Source organism: Ambystoma mexicanum, chromosome 10, assembly GCF_040938575.1.
Source record: "Ambystoma mexicanum isolate Mex_15411 chromosome 10, UKY_AmexF1_1, whole genome shotgun sequence".
Taxonomy (NCBI): domain Eukaryota; kingdom Metazoa; phylum Chordata; class Amphibia; order Caudata; family Ambystomatidae; genus Ambystoma; species Ambystoma mexicanum.
The window spans coordinates 697,869,748-697,882,430 of NC_090932.1; the positions used below are offsets into that span (position 1 = coordinate 697,869,748).

General features: G+C 46.3%; 1 protein-coding gene across 2 annotated transcripts in view; it reads left to right on the forward strand.

The window, feature by feature from the left end:
• The window catches only part of CAB39 (calcium binding protein 39), a 323,674-nt gene that overhangs the window by 172,491 nt on the left and 138,500 nt on the right, over nucleotides 1-12,683 (forward strand). For both annotated transcript variants that reach the window (XM_069618308.1, XM_069618309.1), the window contains exon 7: nucleotides 5,093-5,158. In XM_069618308.1, the coding sequence (XP_069474409.1) occupies nucleotides 5,093-5,158 (66 nt within the window). The remainder of the gene's footprint in view (nucleotides 1-5,092; nucleotides 5,159-12,683) is intronic.

The following is a 12,683-nucleotide window of genomic DNA, read 5'->3' on the forward strand; positions in this document are numbered from 1 at the left end:
GTACCGGGTGGCAGAGTCGATACCCAAGTGCCTATGATCACAGCTCTCTCACCACTCTGTGTTCTTAGTGGCAGCGAGGAAGAAGTCTTCTAATCCTTAATCTTCAGCCTCCGTTCCCCCGACAGCGAGGGGGAGAAGTTGTATCCACTGGTTGGAAAGTGATCTACTCGGCAACGACAGCCAAGGCAGCGAATGCACTTGCGATCCTGGCCATATATGACAGGGAGCTGTGGTATAAACTGGCCCGGCTGCTGGAATTTCTACCTGAGAAGCGGGTCGGGGAGAATTGAGATCTTCCAGGAGAGTGAGGTGGTATCTGATCATGCCATCACTGTGGCCTTGGACATCGCGAACACAGGGTTTTCCGACAGATTGGGGAGAACGGTGTCTGCCTTCGTCGTCGTGGCTGCTTGAAGGCCACCAACTTCCATCAACAGGTCCAGACGAGGGTGCTGGACATGCCCTTCGACAGGGACAACCTCTTTGGGAAATCCTTTGGCAGGCCATTAAGACGGACACAGAGACGGCCCGTGCCCTGGGCACTCTTCAGCCGCATTGTCCATCCTTTCGTGCCTCTTGGGGAAAATCAGGCAGATCGTCGAAGTGTCCTCCTTGTACCGTCAACCCTCCCGGTCCACGACCCAAGAGGCCGGCAGGGGCCGCTCCAATGCTTTCGGTGGAGGTGTCCGACGTTATCGCTCCCAAGGTGGCGCACAGGCCCTGAAGCAAGATTGAACCGACCAGGACGTCTGGCACCCACCCATGCACTCCGGTGGGAGGCCGTCTGACAGGCTTCTTCAGTGAGTGGGAAAAGATCTCCACCGACCGGGTGCTGGGTGCTCTCAGTTCCAGCAGAAGTGTCTGCGGATACCACTGGTGGCCAGGCAGGAGCAGCACATCCCTCAGCTCCTGCAGCAAGTACGGGCCATGCTAAAATCGGGGGCGATCCTGGTTCCAAAGCGAATCTGGGGCTCCAGAGTCTACTCAAGATACTTCTTGGTAAAGACCGGGGATGGAGGCCCATTCTAGACCTGTAGCACCTCAACCGATACAAGTCCCAGAAATTCAGGATGATCACGTTGCAGCACATGCTCGGCCAACTGGAGAAAAACTTCTTGTTGCTGGATCTGGATTACCCATACTTCCACGTCCCCATTCACAATACTCATCAGAAGTTGCTGCGTTTCGTGCTACAGGGAAGGCACTACCAGTTCAACGTCCTACCCCTTCGGATTGAAGTCGGCACCAAGGGTGTTCATGAAGTGACTAGTGCCAGTGGCGGCCCATCTGCGTCAACAAGGGATACATGTGTACCCATGCCTCGTCGACTGGCTCATCGCGCCAAATCCAGGGAAGTAGCCATCGAACAGACAGAGAGGACTGTTCGGCTGCTGACAGATGTGGGGTTCTCCGTCAACTATCCAAAATCCTGCTTGATACCATCACAGAACACGCTATTCCTTGGGGCCAGGCTCAACACGGTCTCCTGCCTAGCGGACCCTCTGGAAAAGAGGATAGCGGCCATGCTGAGCAAGGTGCAACAGCTCTTGGCACTGAAGACCGCCACGGTGCAGAACATAAAGTCACTGCTCGGCATGATGTTGTTGTGCATTTACCTGATCCCGACTCCGCAGGTTGCAGATGCGACCACTGCAGGAATTCCTGGATGCGCTGTGGATTCAGGTGTCCGGAAGCATCGCAGACCAGATTGTTTTCGACCAGAATTTCCTTCGAGCAATGTGGTGGGGCATGTGCATTTGAAGGATTTAAGACCTTTTGTTAAGCTTCAGTCTTAAGAGCTCCTGACTACAGCCAAACCTTCATTGTGCAAACGGATGCTTCCAATACAGGTATAGGTGCAGTTCTGTGTCAGCTGGATGAGAAAGGTAGGGAACACCCAATCTGCTTCATTAGCAGGAAGCTGAAGGAACCTGAGATAAGGCGGGCAACCATAGAAAGTGAGTGTTTTGCCATTGTGTGGTCGCTGAAGAAGTTTAGACCATACTTGTATGGATCTACTTTTGTGATTCAGACAGACCACCAATCCTTGAGATGGTTAATGTAGATGAAGGGGGAAAATCCTAAATTGTTAATATGGTCAATCAGCCTGCAGGGGTTTGATTTTTCCATTGAACACAGGTCAGGATGTTATCACCAAAATGCTGATGGTTTCTCCAGAATGTATGACCGACTGGAGTAAGGAGATTCATCCAGGAGTGTGTAAATCCTTGTGTCCCTTAGTCTGGGGGGGAGGACGGGTGTTGGGGAGAATTCTCAAAAATGTGCTAATTCCCTTCACCTTAGAGACCCTCAGCAACTTTGCTGGATTTCGATGACTTGATTTTTTTTTTTTACCTGGAGAGTGTGTGACCCTTTTTCCCACTCTCCCATGTGTTTTGAAATATGTTTTACTTTCTTGGTTTTCTTTGGTTATGGAGTTTTAGACCACTCCATAGGGATCATCTTTTCATGTATCACACAGCACCCTCAGTGCAGTGGCACAGGGAAACCTTTTCAGGCTTTCCCAAGGTTTAAATGCCTTCTCTGGGATAAACTACTGTTTCCCAGAGTAAGTAAAGTGAAATTGACTTTACTAGCCTTTTTAAATTCCTAGATCTAGCACAGCCTATCTTACAATAGAGTACTGGAGGGGTTACCTAGTATCCCCTGTGTCTAGATACTCATGTAGCAGTCAAATGCTAACCTTTCCTATTGAAATGGCTGGTGGCAGTGGTTTTACAACGAACTACCATGATTTTTCCCGACCGCGAACACCGGTAGCATTAAATCGCGGGAGCCATGTTTTTCAAGATGGCATCTGAGCCCCCTCTGTAAAAACAGGTACCGGTCTTCTTTTTTTGCCGTTTCTTTGTGGAATGCTGAACAGCTCTGATCAGCTGAATCAAGCTAGGTTTGGTTCCTCAGTTCATTTGCCTTTGGCGGGCTTCAGGACTGAAGACAGCCTCTGGCGCTAGAGTGTCTGGGGTGGGCAGGAAGTGAGGGAGTCTCCTAGCTGACCCAAATGCACTCTGGCGTGATTGGCTGGCTGATTGTCTGGCAAGGACAGCCACCCTGCTGGGTGAGTGGCAGCTAGGCTGGAATGAATGGGAGGAAACTGGATAAAAGGCGAGTCTCTTGGCTTGGAAGGCAGTCGACCACTGGAACGAAAGAACCAAAGACGAGCTTGAAGAGGGCAGCTGCTGCAACTCCTGGACCGTTGCTTTGCCCGGTGAAGCCCTGCTGCAGGACCGAATCGCTAAGTTCATCTCAACAGAGAAGCCCTGCAAAGACTATTTCTCCCTTTTTGAGTTGGTGGGAACAATCAACTTGACACTAAGCCACCTGGATACCATTCTCAGAGCTCGTTGTATTTTCCTCAGAGTGCTGCAGTAAACCGAATAACCAGGGAGAGGGACACCAGTTTGTTTGTTTGACTACAGCTACCGAAATTGAAAATGTGCCAGTTGCCAACTTTTGGACCAGTCCCCGTGCAGTGCAGGAGTCCCCCGACGTCCTCCCTCTTGTTCCCACGACTGAAACCCATGAACAGCAAGATCTGCAGAAACTGCCAGGAACAGAGGTCACCAGCTGCATCTTTTTCTTAATTAGTAAAGGTACTGCCTCGCGCAGTGAAAGTGCTTGAAACTTTCCTAACACACAGGCCTCATCAGCTTGTGACCCAATGTATAATTCTTCTTGCTACAAACTTTTCCTACAAACTGCTTTACCCTATCCAAGACTTTAGCCCATTTACTTTGGCCTAACATATTGAATTGAATCGACTCTTCTGGTGATTTCTAAATATCTGCACTGACTAAGAATAACTTGTAACCTTTCATGTTCTGAATAACCTATTCCTTTTTGCTCCTACTTCAAAGTATTCTAAATGCCATGTTTGCTCCTCCTTCAAAGTAGTCTGTCTCAGAAACTTCAAGTGTATAGTACTGAAGTATATTTGTGTGTGATCTGTAACTGCCTCCTTCTAGTGAATGATTTATAACTGACTGTTGAATAAATTAATTAGTGTTTAACCAAGAAACCTTGAGTGTAAGAGTTTATTTGAACACGTGATTGTAGACCTCTGTGTAACATCATTACAGCTCACATTCCCTCTTGAGATAAGCCTGGTTGCTCAGCTCTGCTACCAAAAACTGTGTAGTACAGACTTATACCAAAGGTTGGTTTTGCTTACACCTGTAGTCCTAGTTGTGTGTAGTGGTCCCAAAGGCTACAGCATACAAACTTTGCCTAACACCCTCCAGTCAAGCTTCTGGTGGTCGCAGATCTTCTCACCAGGGAAGAGGGAGCAATTCTGCACCACAACCCAGGATCACTGAACCTGAAGGCCTGGCTCCTGCAGCATTAGAGCTCGGGGGTTACGATCTCCCAGCGGATTGCACGGAGGTTCTTGCCAAGACCAGAGAGTCGCCTACTCTTAAATGCTATGGACATAAATGGAAGAGGTTTGCTCTGTGGTGCCGTGCACAGAAGATGAACCCTCTACGAGTCACAGCTCTGCAGGTACTGCTGCATTTTCTGTCGTTGGCCAAATCAGGACTGGCACATGCCTCCAAGGGTCATCTGGCGGCTATCTCCCGCTACACCAGATCCCATGGTGGAGAAGGAACAAATTTACCTGTCACTTTTGTTCTCCAGCATGGATTCACATGTGAACCCTCTTTCCTACCCCTCTGCGGCTCTTCTGTTGGTCCTACTCCCCCTTTACATGCTACCAAATCTGAAGATGGCTGCGAGAGGAGGGGTTTAGGTAGAGGGCAGTCATTGGCTGGGGGCAGTATGATCCATAGCTCAGTGATTGGTTGTTAGGAGAAAGACAGTTCAGAAATGAAAGTGAAACCGATTTTTTCTTTACCGAGGATTCCCATCCTGATGACAGGGAATATTCATGAGCTTGTGAATCCATGCCAGATCCATGCTGGAGATCAACAGTTACAGGTAAGTAACTTGTTCCTTCTCATCTCTCTCCTAATGCACACCCTCCATCCATTTGTGTACCAGGTAAGTAAGTTCTGAGTCATTATTTTGGTAACTATAGATTGTAACCTCTCTGCTCTTTCTCTCCTTTCAACAGTTCTTTAGTGAATATGAAAAATTACTTCATTCAGAAAATTATGTGACGAAAAGGCAGTCGCTGAAGGTGAGACATTTTGGTGTAGTTTGTTTGTTTGTTGTGTTGATTTCCACCAGACTCTTGGCTGGCCTTGGGAAATCGGGAAACGTGTTGGATGCTGCAGGAGAGACACCAAGCCAAATGCTGCTTTCAGTAATGAGTTTGTGTGTGCACACATTTCGTGTTTCATCTTAGCATGAACGATCAGCACTTTACTTCATCAAAATTATGTTGGCCTTGTAATCTGCCACATTCTACAATTCAAATTGAGTTGAATATTGATGAAGGTGAACCACTTGTGTTAAAAGCAATCTTGCCAACTCTCATGACGTATCATTTCAAAACCTCAGACCACTGTTACAAAATATCTTTTTGTGCTGCTTTCCCTCCATAGATATCAATAGGAGGCACTCCTATTTGCTATTGTGTTGAACTTGCCCTAACCTTTGAAGAGAAGTGATTCCTTTTTTCTCCATTTACCTTGCAGGGCTCATCTGCTTTGGGGGCACTCGCCGAACAGTCCCTATGGCTATCACTGCAGGCAAACTGTTCTCCATAATGAAGTTCTCCGTTTTACTTTGATTGCACACATCACCTTTATGTGAAGTGTGGGAAGGGCACTTTATGTCCCTATAACATTGTTTTTGTTAACTTAGTGGTTATTTGGATGATGTGTACATGATAGGCTAGTGGCAGATGATAATCATCTAGTGCGAGTCTTGTGCACTTATGTATTTTGACGCTTTATGCCATTTAGAGTACCATGTACTCGAAAATGGCGGTGCCACAAGATTTCCTTCTGTCTTTTGACCATTTTATCGTTTGATCTTGGTAGCTGGATATTCCATGTTTGGTAAACCCTTTCCAGGGGGAAAGCTCCAACTTTTATGGGTAAAGTGGCGTTCTATGTGGTGACAAGATATGCGGGTGGGGGTCTCTCTGGACCAGTCCACATTCAAACCAAAGTGTGTCTGTTGGTTGGCAGATACAGTGACCATAGGCTGTCCAGGATTGGACAGCCCCAACAGTTTGAATAGTGCAAATCCTTCCGATTGGTGGTCTTGGTGCAACTCCAGCCCGAATCGGGGATAAAAGGGGGACGCTTGCAGATATTCTTCAAGCTATTGCTGGAGCCAAGCCCCCTATGACATTGAGGGCAGCACACTGCATACCTGGAACACGTTGTTGGAAAAAAGATACAAGCAGCCCTTTCTTCACTTGCCTGGCAAAGCCTTGCCTCATCTCCTGGAGACCATCAGTGCTTTGACCCTTGGACAGGTGGCAGCAACTAGTACTGTACTGTGCTTGAAGATCAGACGCTGGAAGTGCTCTGAGAATGTCCTGTAACCATTCTGTGGGCAAGCCAGACTTCCTCCTGGGCTACATTTTGGCAATAGACCCCCCCACCCCCTTGAGTTGAGCCTTGGGACACTGCAGATCCTCAGCTTATGGCACAAGCAGCATTTCCCTGAAGTTGAAGCTCTTAACCACAAAAATAGCCTTTGTATGACCAACTCCTTTATTTTTACCACCATGGTCTCCTGCCATTATCTTCAAGTGGCTATCTCGGTTTGCCACCTGCATCGTGTCCTTGGAGTCCTCTGATGTCGTCGCTGGAGGGGTTGCCCAGTAGCCGGTATGTCCTGTATGTTCTGGGTGTCTAGCTGTCCAGAATCCAGGTCTGGTCCATCTGAGTCCAGAACTTCGAAGTGGCCGGACCCAGTGACCCGACACCTGAAGTCACTTCTTCACCCATGCCCCCTGGGCTTCCTCCAAAGGCATGAATCCAGATGGCCCAGCTATTTTAGGTTCTCCTACGGTGGTCCCTCAGTGAATTGTAGTACAGGGGTGTACACATGACTGTTTTGCCACACACCCCCTGTCTCCATAGCAGGGTTTGAAATTGATGTGAGCTGCAAGCTATTAAGCCCCTGCTTATAGCCTACAAGATCCTGGTTAGCTTAACACAAACAGCTACTAGAAGCTACTTTTGCCCCCCCCACCTCCCAGGTCAATTGATGCCGAACACACAACTATGAGACACAAACACTAACGTGGGATAATCGGTAAATAAGCTTTAGGAACCATCTATATGACACTCTAAGCATAAGGGGTCGGTCATACATGGCCCAACTGTTGAGCTTGCATCTCATGTGGAAGTATGATTTGCAGAACCCAAACTACTAGTTCCCCCTTCCTCAGTGGTAGCTCCTGCTCTGTGATTCATGCTGGATTGAGAACCTGCTTTTACATCCTGTTTATCCAATCTTCATTTCAATCCCTGACATAGTGTTGCGTCAGCTTAAAATGTACTAGCCTGGTCTCTCCCTTGCCTACTCTTGTACAGTGCTTTTCTGGCCTGGAATCCGCCCCTTGGTCTCCTGTAAGGTGGTTGGGCTAATAAAGGGTCTTAATTGTGGAATACCTACAAGCTACTTGTTGGCTCTAGCCAGCACTTTTTCATACTGTCTAAAGAGACTTATGAAAAATCTTCTTTTCTTACGTGTTACCCTATAGGCACAATGTTTCCTTTTCTAGCTAGGCTAGGAAAGGACTTTTGTAAGAATAGTGCCTTAAACCTAAGGTTTTGTTTAGTGTTTTATGAACTTTTTCATTTTCAGTCTTAGTTCTCAGTGTTGATTACTTATATGGTTCTAATTCTTTAATCACTTGCTTTAGTGCACTTCATTGTTAGACAAGATTGTGTGCAGTACTCTTTGGGTGCACTACAACAGACTTGACCTCCTGGCAATAGGATCCCAACCTTTGGTATAAGTCTGTACTACACAGGTTGGTAGTGTGGCTGAGCAGTCAGGCTTATCTCAAGAGGGGTCACGGTGAGCAGTAGTGTGGTTACACAGAGATTCACAGTGACAAGTATCCAAATAAACATGTATACTCAAGGTTTCTTGATTAAACAATAATTAATTTATTTAACATTCAGTTTGAATAAGCCTTCTTCAGAAGGGGCAGTATTGAAGTAACACACAAATACACTCTGAGTTTCTCTAAATCAGCAAGTACCCATTTGGGATGGCACACACACACTTCCTACACCCACAGGTGACTTAAATAGCTTGGACACTGTGGACATTAATATATCACTGGTACATTTAGTGCAATACTGAGATTGGTGTCAAAGAAAAGGGTTATTTGGAATAAAACAAAGGTAACACAAATATTCTGAATCAGGTAATTATTTTTGAAACCCCCAATGCAAAGTAAGTTTACCCTTTCCTGGAAGGAAGGTAAAACACGTAGTCAGAGGGAAGAGTCATTCAGAGGGCCAGGTTTGCCGATGTTAATTGAGCAAAAGTCTAGGTGAGCTGAACACTTCTTGCAGGTGAGTAAAAATCTTGCACAATGTTTTAGAAGTCTTTGTAGAAAAAGTAGAGTCAATGTAGGGCCACAAGCTAGGAGTATTGTGAGGGGTAAAGTTGCAGAAACTCTACAGAAGTAACCAAGACAAGTCTCAACTGAGAACAAGTAAGGCTACACAACAAGAGGTAAGCCCCCTTACTTTCACAGTACCTTTGCTTAGAATAAATGGTTCCAGCTGGCTTCTGTTCCTGTGCGGCTCTGCAGATCCTGTTGTTCCTGTGCCTCAGTTGTGGGGACAAGAGGGAGGACTTCTGGGGACTCCTGCACTACAATGGGACGGTCAGCAGCAGCAAAGGGCAAGCTTCAATCCAGCGGCACATAGCGGTTTCAGCTCCTCGTGTCTCAGCAAATAGCACCACCGCAGTACTCAGCTACCTCTTTGTACTTTCCTCAGATCTGGGGTCCAGCACTTTGTTGAGGTGGCTCAGGCTTGGTCAGTCCTGCTTCCTGGGAGTCTGGAGGATCTTCCTGGAGCTCGGATCTGGCTTATGTGATGCACTCAATCTGGTGTTCCTCTCCCTGGCACTTCTGTTCCAGAAGCAGTGGAAGTACAGCCAGCTTCGAGAGGATGTCCAGATGAGTTCACTTTAAAATTGATTGGTCCCACCAACTCAAGGGAAGAAGTCGTCCTTGCTGGGCTTCTGTAGTCGAGGCAGATTCGGAAATTCAGCAGTCCAGCAGTTGCAGCAGGCATCTCTTCCAAGTTCTTCTTCAGATTCCTTCATCCAGTGGTCGACTCTGCCTTCCAAGCCAAAAAGCCTCGCATTTTTAGCAGGTTTCTCCCATTCGTTCCAGGCCAGCTGTCAGTCGCCCAGCAGCCAGCCGGCCAATCACTGTAGAGTGCATTCCTGTAACCAAGGGGATTACGCACAGGGAGTTTTGGGCACCTCCCTCACTTCCTGCCCCTGCAAGACATCCTGGAGCCAGAGGCTGGCTTCACTCGTTGTTGGGTAAGATTTGGGGTAGTACCCTTAGGGTGCACTACAACAACCTTAGCCTCCTGGCAATAGGAACCCAACCTTTGGTATAAGTCTGAACTACACAGGTTGGTAGTGTGGCCTAGCAGCCAGGCTTATCTCAAGAGGGGTCAATGTGAGCAGTAATGTAGTTACACAGAGATTCACAGTAACAGGTATTCAAATAAACACAGATACTCAAGGTTTCTTGATAAAACAATTATTAATTTATTGGTCATTTAAACAAGCCGCCTTCAGAAGGGAGCAATGTAAAAGCAACATTAAAATACACTTCAAAATCCACACTTAGGTTTCCTAGATTCAGTAACTTCCCATTGGGGATGGCACCCACACTTCCTACACCCTCAAGTGACTCAAATAACTGACACTGTGGACATTAATATAGTTCTGTTATATTTAGAGTAGGCAGATAGTGTCAAAGAAAAAGTTATTTACAATAAACAAGAGAGCACTCTTTAAGCAGGCACATACTTTTGGACCCCCCCACTGTATAACGGAGGAGAGAAGAGTCACTCATGGAACCAGGCTAAACCAATGTCAATGGGCAAAAGTCTATGTAACTGAAGCACTTCTTGCACGTGAGTAAAAGTCTTTGCACAATGTTTTTAGAGTCTTTGTTGGAGAAAGAAGAAGAATCAAATGTAGGGCCGCAAGCTGGGAGAATTGTGAAGTAGAAGAGCAAGCACATCTACAGTGAGAGGTAAGTCCTCTACAACTTTACAGTACCTTTGGTTTGAAGATAAAAATGCAGCAGATGTCTTCTGTTCCTGTGCAGCTCTGCAGATCCTGGTGTTCCTGGGCCTCAGTCGTGCGGACTTCTGGGACTCCTGCACTACAATGGGACGGTCACTGACGGCAACCGGCAAACTTCAAATCTGTGGTTCTTTGGTGTTTCAGCTCCTCGCGTCTACCGCAAACAGCACCACTGCAGTTTCTGGCTGTCTAGATGGGCCTTCCTTGCATCTGGTGTCCCGCACACTGTGGGGGCTCAGGCTTGGTCAGTCCTGCTTCCTAGGAGTCCGGAGGATCTTCCTGGAGCTCTTGGCCAACTTAAAGCAACGCACACAAACTGGTGTTCCTATACATGGTTATTCGGTTCAAGCAGCGACTGGATTGGAAATTCAACCAGCTCCGAGAAGGATGTCCAGGTGGCTTACTTGGGAGTTGATTGGTCCCACCAACTGAAGGGGAGAAGTAGTCTTTGCAGGGCTTCTCTGTCGACGTGAACTTGGAGCATCAGCACAGCAGCAGGGCTTCACCGGGTAAAAAATTGGCCCGGGAGTTGCAGCAGGTGTCCTCTTCAAGTTCTTATTCGAATTCCTTCGTCCAGTGGTCGACTCTGCCTTCCAGCCAAAAAGCCTTGCCTTTTATGCAGGTTTCTCTCATTCATTCCAGCCTAGCTGTCAATCACTCAGCAGGGTGGCTGTCCTTGCCGGACAGCCAGCTGGCCAATCACCTTTGGAGTACATTCCTGTCTCCTCAGAGGAGACTAAGCACGGGGAGTTTTTGGCACCTCCCTCACTTCCTGCCTCTACCAGACATACTGGAACCAGAGGCGGGTTTCACTCGTGAAGCCCACCAAGGACAAAAAGAACAAAGGAACCAAACCTGGTTTGGCGCAGAATAAATCTCAAGAAGGACAAAAATGATAAGAAATGGCGAAAAAAGACGACCATGGCAATTTTGACAAAAATGGCACCCATGTGTGCTTTATTGTAGCTATGAACGCAGCCCATGGTAAAGACACGACACGGTCGTAAAAAGTAACCACTGCCACCAGCCATTAATTGTGTAAAGGGTAACACAAAATTTTTTACATGATAAGCTAGACAAAGGGGCTACCAAGTAATCCCTCCAGCACCCTATTGTAAGATAGTGTGTGGTGGGTCTAGAAAGTTACAATGTAAGTAAAGTCAATTTCACTTTACTGCTCTTGGAAACAGTAATTAATCCAAGAGCAAGGTATTTAAACCTTGGGAAATCTAAAAGCCTTCCCTGTGTCACTGCACTAAAGGTGCTTTGTCACACAATGCAAAAAGATGCCTATGGAATTTGTCAGACTCCGAAAACCAAAAGAAACAGAGTTTAAATCATAGAAAAATACATGAGAGAGTGGGATAAAGGTCTCCCTCTCTCCAGGTTAAAGATTTCAAAGTCCTAGAGTCCAGCAAAAGTGCTTGGGGGTCTCTCTGGTAGAGAGGAATTAGCAAATTTCTCAGAATTCTCCCTAACAATACTCTGAAAAATGATTGTTAATGTATTTTAAAAGAAATGTTATTGCTCTTTACAGAGCACACCAAGTGTACACAACATATAAACCACATGTGTATATTTTAGTAGTGAATGTTTTAGCGTTACTTACCTGTGGTTTTTCCATTGATGAGATTGATTAAAACCTAAACAAATCACTGTATTGATATACATTTTGCCTAACTTGTGCTATTAGGACTGCTCTGTGTGTGCTTAACCGATTCATTCACCACTCTTTCACCCTCCTACATCTAAACCTTGTTATGTCACACTACCCACATAGTTTGGCTAGACATTGGTATATGCGTCCCTGTTCATCAGAATAGAACGGCCTCTCAGAATCTTTCCGCTGGGCTTATTTTTGATTATTTCTTATTTCTGAAAATCCACCTTAACAAACATAAAATAAAATTGTTAATGTCTATAGCCTATTTTGATTTCTTTGCGTGGATTGCTCTTGGACTACCATTATGTTCCACAGAGCTAGGATCAATGATCTTTACATCATGTATTGGCTCCTTTAGAGCAGGTCATGTTAGGATGGTTCTATGTCCTTAGTTCACCAGGTTTGATTATTTGGCAGAAAAAACTCATCAAATGCTCAGGGGGGGGGGCCCGTTCCCACATCGCCTATTCCCCATACCCCCTCAAATCCTCATTCGCACCCTCCAGCCCCCTTTATTTATTTTTTTGACGAAAATGTTTCGGCAAAAAACTTTGCGAAGAAAAGCCTGGTGATGTAATCACATCTTACCGGTCAACGTCACTGTGGGTTAGGTTTATAGCCCCAGTGAGTTTTGCAGAATTCATTGGATTACATTTCTCGGATAGTAGTGAGCCAAGTAGGTGGAGTTACTGATGTATACACATCTAATTGACACAGGGGATAGGGTCACCCACTATTTAATTGGTACTATGGATAAGAAGATCATACCTAGGAGGGG